Here is a 15,668-nt window from a genome sequence, read left to right as displayed (position 1 = left end):
TCCACGTGTTTATGAATCGTGTGGATTGCACCACAATGGTCCCCCCCCCCCCCCACACACACACACAAACACACACAAACACACACAAACATACTAATGATGGCTGGAGAAGAGAGTTTGGCTCTGTTGGTACTAAGCTAGTTTAGCATAACGGCGCATATCTTGCGCTCTGACAATCAGGATAAGCGGTCACAAAGAGGGTCTCCCGTGCGCGTTTACATGAAGGCGCTGGTTATCAGTATCTGGGCAGTCTAAGAGTAGCGTTTTACAGATCAGATCCCTTTAAGTGCCATCTACACGTCATCACAGACATTATTAGATGATGATAAAAGTTGATTAAACATCTATAAAGAACATAAGAACTCATAACAGCAAAATCCAACACTGTTACATGCAGGTAATGATGCGTAAAATCGCCGAGTGCTGCTGTTCATTTCTAGGCTGTACATTAGAGCTTTAACACTTTAACCTGGATCCATTAAAATGTACTGTCCCAATAAGAGAGACGCTTGAGTTTGTCACAGATCAAAGTGAAACGTTTGACTGATTTAACAGGTATTCTTGACGTGTATTCTGTGTTTCCAACAACTACTTTGTAGCAAATTGGAATAAAGTAGAACAACATTTTACATATTTTGTGCATCGCCAAATGAATGCACGCACATACTCGTCAAAATTAGATTAAGGGTTTGAGAGTAAAGTTTCAATATAAAAACAGAATTCAAGCACAGGCTTATTCTATATCAAATTTGATATGCAGTCCTGTATCCTGTTGTAGGATCATATTTTAATGCTTCTAGGACAGTAAAACTGCTGTGCAATTATTTGCTGCCAACAGACAAAAATAAAGGCATGTAATAATTTATATTTATTGCTGATGCTACAAAGTTACACAAAAACTTTAGACTTGACTGAAAATATTTAGATCCTCCTACTCCCCAGGGATGGGATGCTACTTTAGAATAATTGGTTAGTGGATGGTGATTTCATATTCCATCCATGATTTTACCCCCGCCCCCCCTCCCCAAAAAGGTCATTTTGAATTTGATGGCAGCAAAATGTCTCAGAGAACTGGGATAAGGCTGTGTTTACCACTGTGTAGCATCCCCTCTTCTTATAAACGTCAGGGAGCTGAGGAGACCAACTGTTGTGCCTTTTGGAAAGAAACATTGTCCCATTCTCGTTTGACACAGGACTCTTCAGTTCGGTGTCTTCTTTGTTGTATTTTTCGTTTCATGATGCCTCAAATATTTATAGATGCAATATGTGGCTTAGTACTGCCTTGTTCAAATATGCAAGGTCTGAAGCCTGAAAAAGGTCATCCCTGAGAGCATATGGCCTTTTTTTTAAAATACAGTACCACCTGTGGCCCAAACATTTTCAACCTTGTCCCTTGTGGACAGAAATTTCTCCAGGTAGATGATGATGGCATTTTAGTCTTCACAGTTTCACATTGAGGAACATTATTTACATATTAATGTTTTTTTGTTGTTGCTTTTTTTTTTTTTTTTTTTTTTTTTTACAATTTGTTGATACAGATTTTTCTTTGTTTGTTTGCTTTTTCTTTACTTCAGATAAACTGTGCCTCTGTAAGATGTTTTTTTAATATCCCATAATGTTGCTGACCAGTTGCGAGATGTTCCTCCAGCCGTTTCTTTTACATATTACTCACTTTTCCAGCCTTTTGTTGCTCCCACTCCAACTTTTTTGAGATGTATGACTGCCATCAAATGCAAAATGACATAATAGTTTTCATGAAATACTAAAATATTTAATTTTAAAGCTTTGATGTGTTTTCTTAGTCTACTGTGAATAAAATATGAGTTTAGGAGATTTACAAATCATTGCATTTTGTTCTTATTTACATTTTACACAGCATTCTAACAGTCACATACAGATATAGAGGGTACTGTAAAACAAGCTGGACAAAACTGTTTGGGTGTAGGGGAGATGATATAGAAGAAAAGATGGTTCTGCTGAGGGTATAAACCTGTGGTTATACCTTTGTCAGTGCCTCAACTGCTCTGTGGACCAGCTAAGGTCAACATTATTCTGCTGCAGTAAATCTACTTTACATTAAGGTCATTTGATGGTTTCAAGGCCAAATAATTGCAATAGTGAGCTGGATGGCCAGCTGGAACTCTATTTCCATGTTTAGTAATGTTCTGGTCAGACCCTTAGAAGCTTTCTTTCTTCCTTTCTTAAGTAAGTGGTATACATACAGTACTGTTGTTTGATTGTGCATTGCACCACCAGATGGAGCCATTTACTGTGTTCCTATTTAAGCTTGTGGTTTTTAAGAAAAGCATGTTTCAGTGCATTTTAAAGTTCTCATACTTACATAGTATGTTAAAATGTAGATATTGGATACATTATATTTAGCTTTGTAAGCCTCTTTGAATAACGACTAAAGCTTAAATCATATCAAGACTTTTTATTTATTGAATTTACCAGGATTTATAAATTGCAATTAGACCTACTTATGACACCAATATCAGAGTAAAAGTGATACAAAAAATATATTTTGCTTCTTCGTTGGATAAATAATAACGTTTGATCAAGGTTTTGTGAATTCATTTTGTGAAAAATGTATTTTTGTGTGTGTTCGTGCCTTAAATTACATCACCTTGTAGCCAGAAATTTGTAGTTGTTTAAAGGCATCTTGGAAAGAATCTGGTCCATAACCATATTTTGTATTGTCCTGAGGAAGATAAAGGTAAAACACTGGTGTATTAAATATAATTATGTGGTTTTTCAAATTCTAAAAGGAGACGCTGGGTACAATGAGATCTAATCCATCTCACGCAGGTTTGATCCCTATGACAAATGCAGGGCTATATTCTGGCTAGACTGACATTATTCTGGCCACAAAAGCACAAAAACAATCACAAAGTTCTCTTTCACAATAGCGTCCAAGATTAAAACTGCCAACAACATGTTTTTTGCACTGAAATAGCTCAGTATTAGTGATCTGGGTCTGTGGGTCTGAAGGAAAGATATCATCGGTTAAGGGAACTTTGGGACAGATGTGAGTGCTCTTTGGTCATCAATATGTCTGAGCTTTGACATGCAGAGAAAAAACAGTCGGGCAACTTTGAATCAGCTTACTGTAAATCTCAATCTTGGATTCAATTGGCCTTTTAGTTTCATGAAAGCAGTCAACTGAGAACTTCAGAGAAAGGGACACAATAGTAGGGTTGCAGTGCCACAACCTCTTATTACACCTAAAAATGCCCTTTTTGTGAGTGAAGCGGTGCAAAGAACACATGAACTGTGGTCATATAGCCCAATGAGTCATCTGTCAGCCTGTTTTGAGCACATGGTTTATTTTTTGTCGAGCGGTACCTCGAATTCATCCGTCAGAAGGTACAGTAGACACCAAGACACCAGAAAACATGGAGGTACTCTAAAAAAAGACAATACTGTAAACATCAGTCTCATTACAGTATAGTCCTTGCGAATGACAGTGCCCTTAACACTAACAAGCTCATGACCTTTAAATATTTTGACATGCTCGCCCAGATTAACATTCCCAAGTGTACTGGGCTAAAGGTGACCCAGATTCGATCCTTTTTCTGCATAATGTTAGCAATATTTTTGACATACTATGACTCTGAGACTGTTAATGAAGAACTTTAACGCATTATAAACAAAATAATGAATATTTAAAATTTTGGCAAAGGTAAAAGTTAGATAGTAAACCAGACAGACAGTAATTGATTATCCAGATTACTCAAATGAATATTTGGGAGTAGCTCTATAGCTACTTACTTGTGTGCTTGTATTCTCCAAATAAATTCATACCCAAGTTCAGTGAAATGCAAACTTTCTCAGCCTTGGCTCTCTTTAGCACTTTCTAAACCAATAAACAGAGTAAGCGAAACAGGTTTCTGGGCTCTTGGAGGCTATTTTGAATAGCCTGAATCTGTAAAAGCATTTTCCACTGTCCATCTATAGATTTAATTTGAGTGAGACCTTTCTTGTAACATTTTGACTTCTTTTCCACAAATGAGGTGTCTAACACTGAACTGGTTTCACGCACTTCACCAAGAAAAAGACTAGTAGTGTCACCACAAAATTGCTAGGCCAAGTGTTATAACCACTGAAGTCAGTGGCTATGGGAGAGGCTACTGCAAGAGATATAATTTCCAGATGGCTTTCAGCAGATTTTCTCTACCGTGATTTTTCTTCTCATGGAAATTTTCCCTACTTTTGCTGCATAATGCTACGTGATCCTGCATCACATTAGATTCTCAAACCCATCCAACTGTGTGATAGTTCTCAAAAGACACCAAGAGAGACTAGCCCACCACAAGGATAGTTTGTGGAAATTGTGTACTAGCGAACAGAAATTGTTCTGAGGACTTAAAAATTGTAGTTAAATTGGTATTATGAAGTGTACTTAATAACAGGTTTAGACTGAGGCATATTTAATATTTCATGAAAAAAATAGCAATAACCCATCTCCAAAAACTTGGGATAGACCAACAATAAGCTGAAAAGTAAGTGCTACTAAAAAAAGAAAGCCCTGGAGAATAACATTTCAATTAAATAGTTTATAAATGCCATCAGGTGTCATGGTTTGGAGTTTTGACCGTGTTTTGAGTTTTTGTGCTTCGTGCTTCCCTGTGAAGTCCGTCTTGTCTCCATGTTTAGTTGCCTGTTTCTCCAGTCATGTCTCTGTGTGGTTTTTCTCTCCCTTTCGCCCTCTCCATTCCTCGCTCTTTCAGCCTTGTCCCCCCTGCTCTTATCTCTGTCTCATTCCTCTGTTCCCTGTATTTAGTCAGCCGTGTTTCCTTGCTGTTTCCTCTCTGCCCTGATTCCCTCTGTTATATATATCGCCTGTGTCTCCTCCTGTGTGTTCTGTCAGTTAGTTTAGATTTCTAGAGCCTTCCCAGTTTTAGTTAGTGTGTTTTGTAATCAGCCGTTAGCTACCTTTAAGTTTAGTTTTTGTCTTTGAGTCCTAGATTTTGTGTCCTATCCTGCCTTGCCTCACACTGTGTTCTGTGTGAAATCTGTGTGCAAGGAACAAGTTAAAAAATGACAATCACATTAGGAGCAACCATGATTCTTTAATGGAAATCACTGCATGAATTCAGGAATGCTTCCAGAAATCACTGTCTGTGAACACAGTTCAATGTGCCATCCAGAAATCGAGAATAAAACTCTAGTATGCAAAGAAGCCGCCATGATCTAGAAATGCATTTGTCTTGTTTTGGCCAAATGAACTAAAGCACAGTGGAAAACTGTTCTGTCATCGGATGAACCAGAATTTAAAATGTGAAACCCTGCATTCTTTGGATTTAAGAGGAGAGGGACTATCCATGTTGTTATCAACATTCAGTTCAAAAGCATGCATCTCCGATGGCATGAGGGTGCATTATCGCCTTTAGAGTTGGCAGCTTGCAGATCTAGAAAGGCCCCATCAATGTGTATATACTGTATATTTATTATCTCACTCTTATTGCCTGTTTATGCCCTGTCCTTATGTTAAACGTCATGCTATTACAACAGCTAGCTTAATAGCTATGCTTAATCTGACCTGCCTACAAATCAGACCTTTCACCAATCAAAAACATTTGATGCATCATAAAGTGAAAAATATCACAAAGAAGACGCAGGATTGTTAAGCAGCTAGAATCCTTTTTGCTGCCATCAAATTAACAATCATCCAGTATTTTTCTCATAAGAGAACAATTTTTTTCATATATATTTTCTATATTCTGCTGTGAGTAAATCATTGGTTTATATTTGTAAATTATTGTATTCTGTTTCTATTTACATTTTACAGCATCCTAATAGTCACATACAGCTAAAGAGAGTACTGTGAAAAGAGACCGGGCAAAACTGATTTGAGAATCGTGGTTGTAAATCAGCTCCAGGTTTCAATCCTACACAGTCGATAGTACTTTGTTCCTCGTTGCTTGTTTGCATTCAGTGTTTGTCTTAGTACCTTAAAATAAAAACATGTCTTCATTGCTGACTGTTGCTGTCTTAGAGTTCATAAAAGTGTAATCATTTACACCAAATCCCCCCCATCCCCATTAAACAATGGATGTACTTTGGCCTAAAGTAAGCAATGAAAAAGCTCTCTGTCCTCTTCTGGATCTTTTTTTGCTTTTGGCCTCACTCATGTCCAAAGCTTAATTGGATACTCCAATTGCTAACTGAAACCATCTCTACACACAGGTCTTTATGTTCAAGGGAGGATTGATTGTATCGGACAGGCAGCATATTGTGCTCATATGTAACTGATACAGAAGAGGTGAAAGGGCAATGTGGTTTTCAAAAGCCTTCTCATCAACAAAATGCTCCCAAATGCAAGTGGATGAAATACAAAGTTTCCTTTTTTGACCTCTTCTACATACTCCCAACTCCCTAATTACTTTATATTTTTGTGGAAGTCATTCATTAAGCTCACAGTTTGCTTACTCTGCAGCTAGAAAGCCTAGTTTATAATGGGTTCATAGAAATGCGTGTTTAGCTTCACCAGAGTCCTTGCCTGTGCAGTCAGTAGGACAAAATCTTAGCAAAGCGAACAGTTCGCAGGTTTAATTTCCTGCCGAGGCCTTACATGTATATATAGCCAATAATATAGTCCACGACACAAGACGATGTGTTGCAATTGGATAATGAGTGGGTAGCTCAGAGGGAGCAAAAGGAGAGAAAGACACTGTAATTACATAAGTTTTCCTTCCCAGTGGGACACGAGATCATAGTGATCTAAACTGCTCTATGCACCCAACCGCTTGTTAACCAAAAACCATCTAACATTTTAATTGTCCCAAAAGAATGGGGTCAGAACTTTGATGTGATCCTTTGATTTTTTTTTTCTTCCTGCTACCTTTTGGCCATGTTTTCTACTGTCACACCATACCAACAACAGGGTTTGTTGACGTTTACTTCCCTGTATGCAGAGTCTTATGATTACCATTCGTCATGTTTTTAAAACAGAAACCCAACATAATGATCGACACTTACGAGGTGATATTAAAGTTCTCTGGCAGATCTTTAAATGGAGACGTAAGAGCTTCTTATGAGCTTCTTTAAGCTCATAATGCTGATGATGCACAACAATGTTTAACGATATCCCTGCCTTGAACCTTAATCTCAGATTACAATGTCATAGGCCTCTTGCCATTAGGTGTGGCCTTTAAGTCCAGGCTCATTATGGCTTTCCATGCTGTGTTTAAAGGATCATGTCAGCTTTATACATAAGACAAGAGGCCAATAAGTAAGAGGCAGCGAAACATACTTGTCCTTTAAAAGATGGATAATAGTCATATGCTGTTGAGAAAGAGTTGCATGGTGATGAAAATCTGATAATTTTGTTTTGGATGATGGTGAGAGATGACAGCTCAGACTGAGCTTTTGTTATAATAAACCATCCTCACTTTTTAAAATAATAGACAGCATTACAGTTAATAACAGCCAAATTGAGTTTCTCACATTTGAAATCATTTTAAATCTAGTGTATCATCTTGACAAGTCTCTCTCACACAAACATCACTGAATTCCCCGCCTCATTCAATTAAATCCATTCAATTTAAAAAAAAATGCTGTGTGTGGAAAACAGCTGCACTTTGGATGTATTTTGTCTTTTTTAATTGTTATTGAACATCTAATGTGAAGTCCTTGAACAGAAAAGAAACGTCAACAGATTTGTTTGTATTATTTATTTATTTTTATATAAATTGACATGTGCAAAAGTCTTGAAACTGAAGAGAATAGTAGACTATATGCAGTTATTACTAAATACCACTTCATTGCAATTCATTTACAATTAATATTGCTGTGAGACAAACTGTACTGACTCCATCCATCCATCCATCTTCATCCGCTTTATCCGAGGCCGGGTTGCGGGGGCAGCAGCCTAAGCAAAGAGGCCCAGACCTCCCTCTCCCCAGCCGCCTCCTCCAGTTTATGCGGGGGAATACCAAGGCGTTCCCAGGCCAGCCGAGAGGTATAATCTCTCCAGCGTGCACTGACTCAAACATTTCAAATGTGTTTACAGTACAATAAGTCATCCTTTTTGTACACGTTACATACAGCTTTTGCTTTGATAGGATAAAAAGTTTATCCTTTATTCATAGCCAACTCTAAGTCTGATTCAGCACATACAGTATTAGCTCTGAACTGATAAATACCAAGTTCACCAACCAAGCCATTAGCTTTTGTTACCTCAAATCTCTTAAGAAATGTTCACTTGCAAAGTCTTCTGTATGGCACAGGAGTGATTGAGAAAATATTGCAGTTTATATATTTTTTAAGCTGCCCAAATTACAACCAAAAAAGCATTCAATATTTAAAACCATACTTTTCGGACTATAAGGCGCACTCAAAATCCTTTAATTTTCTCAAAAATCGACAGTGTCCTTTATAATCGGTGTGCCTTAAGTATTAATTCTGGTTGTGCTTACTGACCTGAAACTGATTTTATGTGGTACACGGCGCTCAAAAACCTGTCAAAATATTTTAGTATGACTTGACCGTACTACTTGATGGATTGTCTGAGCATTACGGCTACCGTAGTCAGGAGCCTGGCGGAGTGATACGTACTGTGCTTCCAAATAATATTGTTGTGTGTAAAAGGACCCAAAAATGGCACCTGTTAAGAGACATGCTTACAAAGCGGATTTCAAACTCAAGGCTATCAGTCATGTTTTGTTTAATGCGCCTTATAATCCTGTCCACCTTATGTATGAAAATAGACCAGTTTATCGATATTGCGCCTTATAATCCGCTCCTTAAATGTCCTAAAATAGAGTATTTTATTTATGAAAATACATATTTTGAGCCAAAAATGTATCAGTAGTAAAAGTAATAATTAAGCAGCTGAATTGCTCTTGTCAGTGTCATATTATATGAAAGTTAACGGATAATTACTGCTAATGTATTGACAAGTAATGTTTTTTTCTATCACTAATAGCATTAAACTTTATATTCATTATCAAGGTATCAATGTATAATATTTTACAAAACCAAAGATTTCTTTAAGTGTAAAATCTGAAAGGTAACCAGTTACTGGAGCTGTCCGACAAATGTGAAAGTGAAAATATCTTTCTCTGAAATATTGTAAAGTAAAGCAGAAGCGGCATAGAAGGAAAATTAAATAAAAAAAGAAGTACGTCAAATATTTTCAAGTTGCATCATCAAGATATACAATATGGCTTATTACTATAAACACATGGGTACATGTTAAATAACTTTGACTATATGAATAGCTCCTTTTCCTCTAATTTTCTTTGATAAAAAGAAAATAAGATGTCATTTGGTTCACTTAAGGATATAAAGGAGCGTAAATTTACAGACACTATAGTCCCAATATATTGTTTCAGTTATTCCATTGTACTGAATAACAGAAATGTGTATTATAAGAGATTCAAATAGTGTAATAGGTCTATAGAAGAGATCTAAACTTATTTGAAGTTTAACATCATTATGTATGTATATATAAAGTTCAATTACATGAAAATGAATATTTTCATATAGTTGAATCATTTTTCTCCCTAATTTTATAGATCACCACTTTTTTTCACTCAAGTGTCAATCAAAACGAGCCTCATGAGACTTGTGTCCTAACTCCAATTGGACACATGCATCTCACTGCGTGGTCCAATACCATCCCTCTGACCACAGGTCTTAGTCTGGCACCTGTGGATAGGCTTGTGCATGGATCCTCTCTCACTGCAGAGCCAGTCTCATACCCCAGTGGCATTGGCCCAGGCAGGGACAGAATCTAGGTGAAACATTGCTTTACCCCAGCTGTTAATGGCCAGTGTAATACAAAGAATGCCAATGATGTTCATGACGAATCCTGTCCTGGCCTGGTGGAGAAGAAAAGAATGCAGTCATTTCAAGATTTAGTTTATTGTTAACATCTGTATTTGTTGCTGAAAGTTGCATGAGAAGATCATTATCCCTAAAGTCATGAAGTATTTGAGGAAGTCCCACAGTATGTAGATTGGAATATTTCTTTAAATGTACTGTAATGTTATCTCTCAGATTTTCTTAAGTTTATGTTTTAACCCATGGAAGTGTTTTGGATGTGCCCACTCTTTTTGTATTCTACCACTTTAATATTTATGTAACGAATCCACAACAATAGTTTGATCGGAAGGTGTTAAACTTGTTTAACATTCCTGGAAAGTCGATGGCAGGGGACCTTGAGACGCAAATTCTACATACCAAACTAATTTGATTTGAAACTGTATCAGCTTGCACAGAAAATGTTCTTAATCTGACTCATCAAAAATGCCTTATAACCATACAAGGATGTGACAGAAAACGATATTTTAAATCGATTGCAGATTACACTGGCTACTTAGAGTGACTCATCATGTGCTACAACTTTCTAGTGGTAACATTTACTATTGTAAAACACTTGGAAACATATTGCTTCACTTCTGCAGCCGGAACACAACTAAAGAATACCCTTAATATCAGCTATCGTCAAAATGTGACTGTCACTTAAGAGATTCTGGTCACAACCGCGTTTTTATGAATGTAAATTCTGCAGACCAAGCAGTTCAACATTGGTCCCAGAGTCACAGCACTGCAACATGTAATTTACACAATAAGCATACCAAAGCCAATGTCGTACTTACCATGTCAGCAACCTTAAGGTATCCATAAGAGAAGACTATGGCATTGGGAGGAGTTGCGACAGGCAGCATGAAGGCAAATGAGGCACTTAGGGTACAAGGAACCATGACGTACAGCGGGTTGATTCCAATGGACTGAGACTGTAATAATCACACACAAGGTATCAGCAGTCTGACTCACGGATGAATACAGCCTTGATCACAAAATCCTCCACTACTCTTTCTGGCTATTTTTCTGCAACCTTAATCACCAGCTCATAACTCAGAATGAAATGTATGCAATTCTGTGTGCAGGGAAAACTCTCATTAGGTGTGTGTAATTAAGATGTAATTCCTGCTGGCCCTGTGCTGAGTCATGATATTTAAAATAGAAACGTACTACATATGTGGAGATAATGGCAGACTTTAAAGTTGCAAAAGACATTACTCAGTGGAATTTGCTTCTGAATTACATGTCCTGCAGCACACTAGCTTACAAGTGCACAGTAATTTCTGGTTCTCAAAATAACCAAAGGGTGAAAAGACCTAAACTTTATGTTTAGTCTTTGTTAAACTTCAGCTGTATATCAGGTCACCAGGATGACAGTATTTTGTCTTGTCACAGGGTTTCTGCCTAAATCAAATGCTAAAGAGTCTCTTGACAGGATGACACACAAAGTGACATGACACAAGCCACCGTTGCCACAAAATGTTCTCACAATGCCTTTAACTGTTTGTGTGAATCTGACTAAAGTACCTATTCTCCCTTTCTTCACTTTCTGTTTGTATTTTCAAGGGCTAAACACAGAAGGGTTGATCATCCTTGTGCATCTACTTGGCTTTTCCCTCAAGATATCAATAAATGTGAAAACCACTACTTGCATTTCAGACCTCGTTTTGGCATTCTCTCCAGTGCTCAGCTAGTGGGCACAGAAATGCTATTCTTCAGAAGAAGCAGCAGCAGGGAGGGCACTGTTACAAGGCACTGGACTGAATTGGTGTTTGGCAGGTTATTAATGGGAGAAGGGGCCCACAGAAGGGGGCCAAACATATTCAGCCTGAATGACCAACAAGATGGGTAACCAAACCAAAACGTGGGAAAATGGACCAGCTCTCACTGGGAGTAGTTTCAATGGTGAACTCCAGCTGGGGGAAAGAATTTACGCTAGGAAGCACTTAACCTAACTGAGCTATTGCACCCAAACAGTATTTTCTGTCCTCTCCCACACCACCTATATTTCACTTGCTCTATACTGCTTCACTTGCTTACCATCGAAGCTAAGACGGGTAGGAAGAGCGTTGCAGTGGCTACATTACTGGTGCATTCTGTGAATGTGGCAATCAGCAGGCATAAGACAATGGCAATTGCCCAGGGAGGGATGCTTTGCAGAGGAGCCATCTGATCTCCCATCCACTTTGATAGTCCAGACACCTAAAGACACAACAAAACAAAGTGCACATTTACTTTGAGGAGACTGTGATTCAGGTTTGGTCACAATATATTGCATCTGCTACAATGCAACCGTATGTGCAGAACACCAAAAACATCTGAATCCAGAGATTTACTAATCATTTAATTTGCATAAAACTTTAAAACTGCATTAGGAGATTAAAGGGAAAAAAGCATGATGCTGATACCATTAAAAACAGATTAAATAGCTGGTCGATTTGATAAACATCTCTATGAATCCTCATGCCTCTAAAATAAACTAGTAGAATCAGAATCTCAAGACACTGAATGGCTATTGTGAAGTTCAAAATTTCTTGAAAGATTGTTATTGGCCCCACAACCATTGCATCTAACAACTGCCTTTGTAACTTACTTCACTGCCCTTAGCCAGAGCAAACCCTCCTCCAAGAAGAAGCACAATACCCCAAGGTAATTTCTTTTGGGCAGCTTTCCAGCTGAGGAGACGAGGTGTTGGGCCAGCAGTTTGATGAGATGCTACAGATCAAAGAAACGAATCATCAAAGTTTAATTACAGCATAGCCTACTCTTCCCAAACTTATTAGAATGGGAAACACAACATTCTTCAGAAATGATGGCTCACCTATGTCAAAACTATGTGTCCTAAAAGAACACAAGCGTGGAGGTTTGGAGGGCAGAACAAAGAGAAGGACTGTGACAAAGACTGCCACCGTGGCATCTGATACATACCTGAAGGATGGAGTGAAAGCAAAAATCAAATAATACCACAGTTTTATAAAGTAAATTTATGAATGAATAAAACTTAGGTGTTGAATTGTATGTTTTTCATAAAAATATGTATACAAACTCTGCTTGGGAGTTGAAGATATCTGTTGCCCAGCCACTGACAAAGCCTGGATCCCTTGTGAACCACAGCAACACGAGCAAAATGAAGAGACACAGGACGCTTATCTCTCCAAAAGACATCGGCCCCAGCAGGCGATGCTGTTCACGGATCACATTATATGCAGCAATCTCCTTTTCTGTCTTCACAGCCCCACAGCCCCATGTCTTCTTAAAGCTGGAGGATCACATGGGAAGAAAAGTCTTTGTGTCACTTCTACACTCACTCACAGGCTTAGTGCGGTAAAAAGTTTCTTGGTGGTGATTCAAGTCTCTGTCACTTATAATCAGGCTTTAAGCATTATCAAACTCACTTGAATCCCATGAAGACAAACTGCAGCCAAAGCCATGCCAGTGTGAGCATGATGATCATGTTGGGGAAGGCAAAACCGAACCAGGACGCAAAGTTAATAATGTCCCCGTTTTCTGGAAACAATCTAATACAAAAGAAAATACAAACGTGAGGAATATATAAATACACATGAATTGAAATATTGGCACAATACTAATAACTGATAAGAGGACACTCACTGGTTCATCTGGCCCATGAGCACCAGATTGGGACCAGTTCCTGTCAGTGTGGCTGTTCCTCCGATGCTGGCAGCATAACAAACACACAGGGTCATGCCTTTACACATTCTCCGCCGTTCTGCTGCCTCCTTATGCCTGACAGCCTCAGTCGTGGCATCTAAGAAAGTCACTACTACTGGGCCTTTAAACAAAGAGAAAGAAATAAAAAGGGGCTACTAGCAGCTTTATAAAAGTCTTTGACGCTGTTGATTTTTATTGATTTTGTGTCCTAGCCAAACATAAACAAGTTACAAAGGGCTCACCTTGTCCCTCATTCTGTTTCTCTGTTTGTGAATCAGCTTTATTGTCAGTCTCTGATGTTTGGACCTGCTCATCCGAGCTGAAGATTTGAGGCATTTCTGGCTCACTGGTGTTTAGCTGTTCCAGCACTGCTTGGACAATTGGCACCATCATAGCTGTGGTAGCGGTGTTACTGATCCACATGGATAAGAATGCTGTTACACCCATGAAGCCCATCATCAGTCTGCCAAGAAGATAGAGTAAAATTAATAGTAAATTAAGAAAAAAAATCAGAAAGGTGCTCTTCGTGCTCTTGGGACAGAACATGAAGTATGTTAAAGTTTTATGATGGGAGTGAAAGGATTATTTTTTTAATCTACATCATATCTGTGCTTTTGATGTCATAATAGATCTGAAAGGTAATTAACCGCTCACAGTGCTGGACGCACACCAACAATGAGTAGCACCCTCAAAGCTATGCGCTTGTGCAGATTCCAGTGCTCCACGGCTACAGCAACCATGAGTCCTCCAACAAACAACATGTTTGTGTCCTTTAGGTACTGCATACACACCTGAGACAAAGGGATCACACTGGATAAGATGTATGCACACATAAATAAGCCTATACACTGTGGCATATTTTTCTTACTTACATCTTTGGACTCCATGATGCCAAATAAAGGGAAAAGGAGAGCTGGAAGCAAAGCGGTTACAGCCAGAGGTAGAACCTCTGTGCACCAGTACACTGCCATCAGGATTATCACATAAGCACATTCTGCCACCTGCAATAAGAAAAAATTATAACATACAGACAACTGCACAAAACAAAGACATTACATTCAGTCTGTGTCAGCAACTTATCTATGAAAATCTGACTTAAGTTCATAAACAGCTAAGATCAATAATTATGATGCAATTTTAATGAGACACTATGATAGTTCAAAGGGTGAAGATAAGATAATCTGTAGTGTCTCATCGCCAGGTTCTACATCTGTCGGGATAATATAAGTGAGATCTAGACAAAACTTGGATGGTCAATGATACTATCTTATTTAGAATTGTTTCATTCTGGTTAAATATCAGCTGCTTGAAAAACCGATTTTTTTTTTTTTTAATGCTTCGCATTTAAACCTGTGCCAGTGATAACATGCTTGCAACCTGTGATTTTTTTTGTCTCTGTGACCCACAACGCGTAAAGAGCCCTTTTTACTCTGTGGCCCCACGCTTAAGCTTTATGCTACCAAAAGGAAGTTAAATTAACAGAACCGGAGAACACACCAGCCAACACTGGACAGCTCTCGTGCACTCGCTCCAAGCGCTGTGCACTTGACCGCGCATCAACAGGTGCAAAAGACCTAGTGCAAATTAAAATGCGCGAAAGGTAAAATCTCACTTAATTTCAGTTCATTCAAGTTCTTCAAGTAAGTAACATCTCTCTCATTAAAATTACTTTATTCTTTCATCCTTTCTTATCACTGTGTTTAGTTTTAAGCCAAACGCAGATTAATTACATACCTGTGTCCCGATCACCAAAGGCAGTGGAAGAAGAAGTAACGGAGTTATGAAGAGGATCACTTCATTTTTGACAGAGTAAAGGCATTTCAAGAATGCCATGTTGAAAGGAAAATGGAGAAAAGCAGACTTTGCACCGTGGATGGCACTTTTGAGGCGCAGAAGAGAGAAGAGGGAGGGGGGGGGGGGAGTCCCACGCAAATAAAAGAGAGCGAGAGCGAGAAACGTAATGAGGAGAGAGAGGGGGTGCAAACGCCTAAACTACTGACCTAAAGTACTGACCAATTAAAAGTGAAAAAGTTCATCCACGTAATAACCACAATAGTTTACATCTTTTACATTTACCATCTTGAAACCGAGGATTCCCCACAGTAGGTCTATCACCTCTATCACCCCCGCGGGGGAGAAAGGGGCGAATGCGGTTGACAGACTTCAGTCTTGCTGTTGCTCAG

General features: G+C 38.5%; 1 protein-coding gene across 2 annotated transcripts; it reads right to left on the bottom strand.

The window, feature by feature from the left end:
• Positions 1-7,661: 7,661 nt before the first annotated feature.
• Positions 7,662-15,382, bottom strand: slc13a5b (solute carrier family 13 member 5b). Of its 2 annotated transcripts, XM_085243769.1 has the most exons (12): positions 15,220-15,379; positions 14,358-14,486; positions 14,140-14,276; positions 13,728-13,948; positions 13,426-13,606; positions 13,209-13,331; positions 12,860-13,072; positions 12,635-12,741; positions 12,407-12,528; positions 11,854-12,015; positions 10,608-10,745; positions 7,662-9,827 (listed from the first exon to the last, which is right to left on the bottom strand). In XM_085243769.1, the coding sequence occupies exons 1-12, from the start codon at positions 15,316-15,318 to the stop codon at positions 9,702-9,704; spliced, it is 1,758 nt and encodes a 585-aa protein (XP_085099895.1). In that variant the 5' UTR covers positions 15,319-15,379; the 3' UTR covers positions 7,662-9,701. The 2 variants fall into 2 exon arrangements, with proteins under 2 accessions (XP_085099895.1, XP_085099894.1); XM_085243768.1 differs by having other exon boundaries at positions 14,140-14,486; positions 15,220-15,382.
• Between the last annotated feature and the right edge of the window lie 286 nt (positions 15,383-15,668).

This window comes from Mchenga conophoros, linkage group LG14 (genome assembly GCF_057382185.1).
Source record: "Mchenga conophoros isolate Kocher_MC1m ecotype Shallow Benthic linkage group LG14, M_conophoros_male_GT1.1, whole genome shotgun sequence".
Classification (NCBI taxonomy): domain Eukaryota; kingdom Metazoa; phylum Chordata; class Actinopteri; order Cichliformes; family Cichlidae; genus Mchenga; species Mchenga conophoros.
This window is presented reverse-complemented; position numbering and strand designations above follow the sequence as displayed.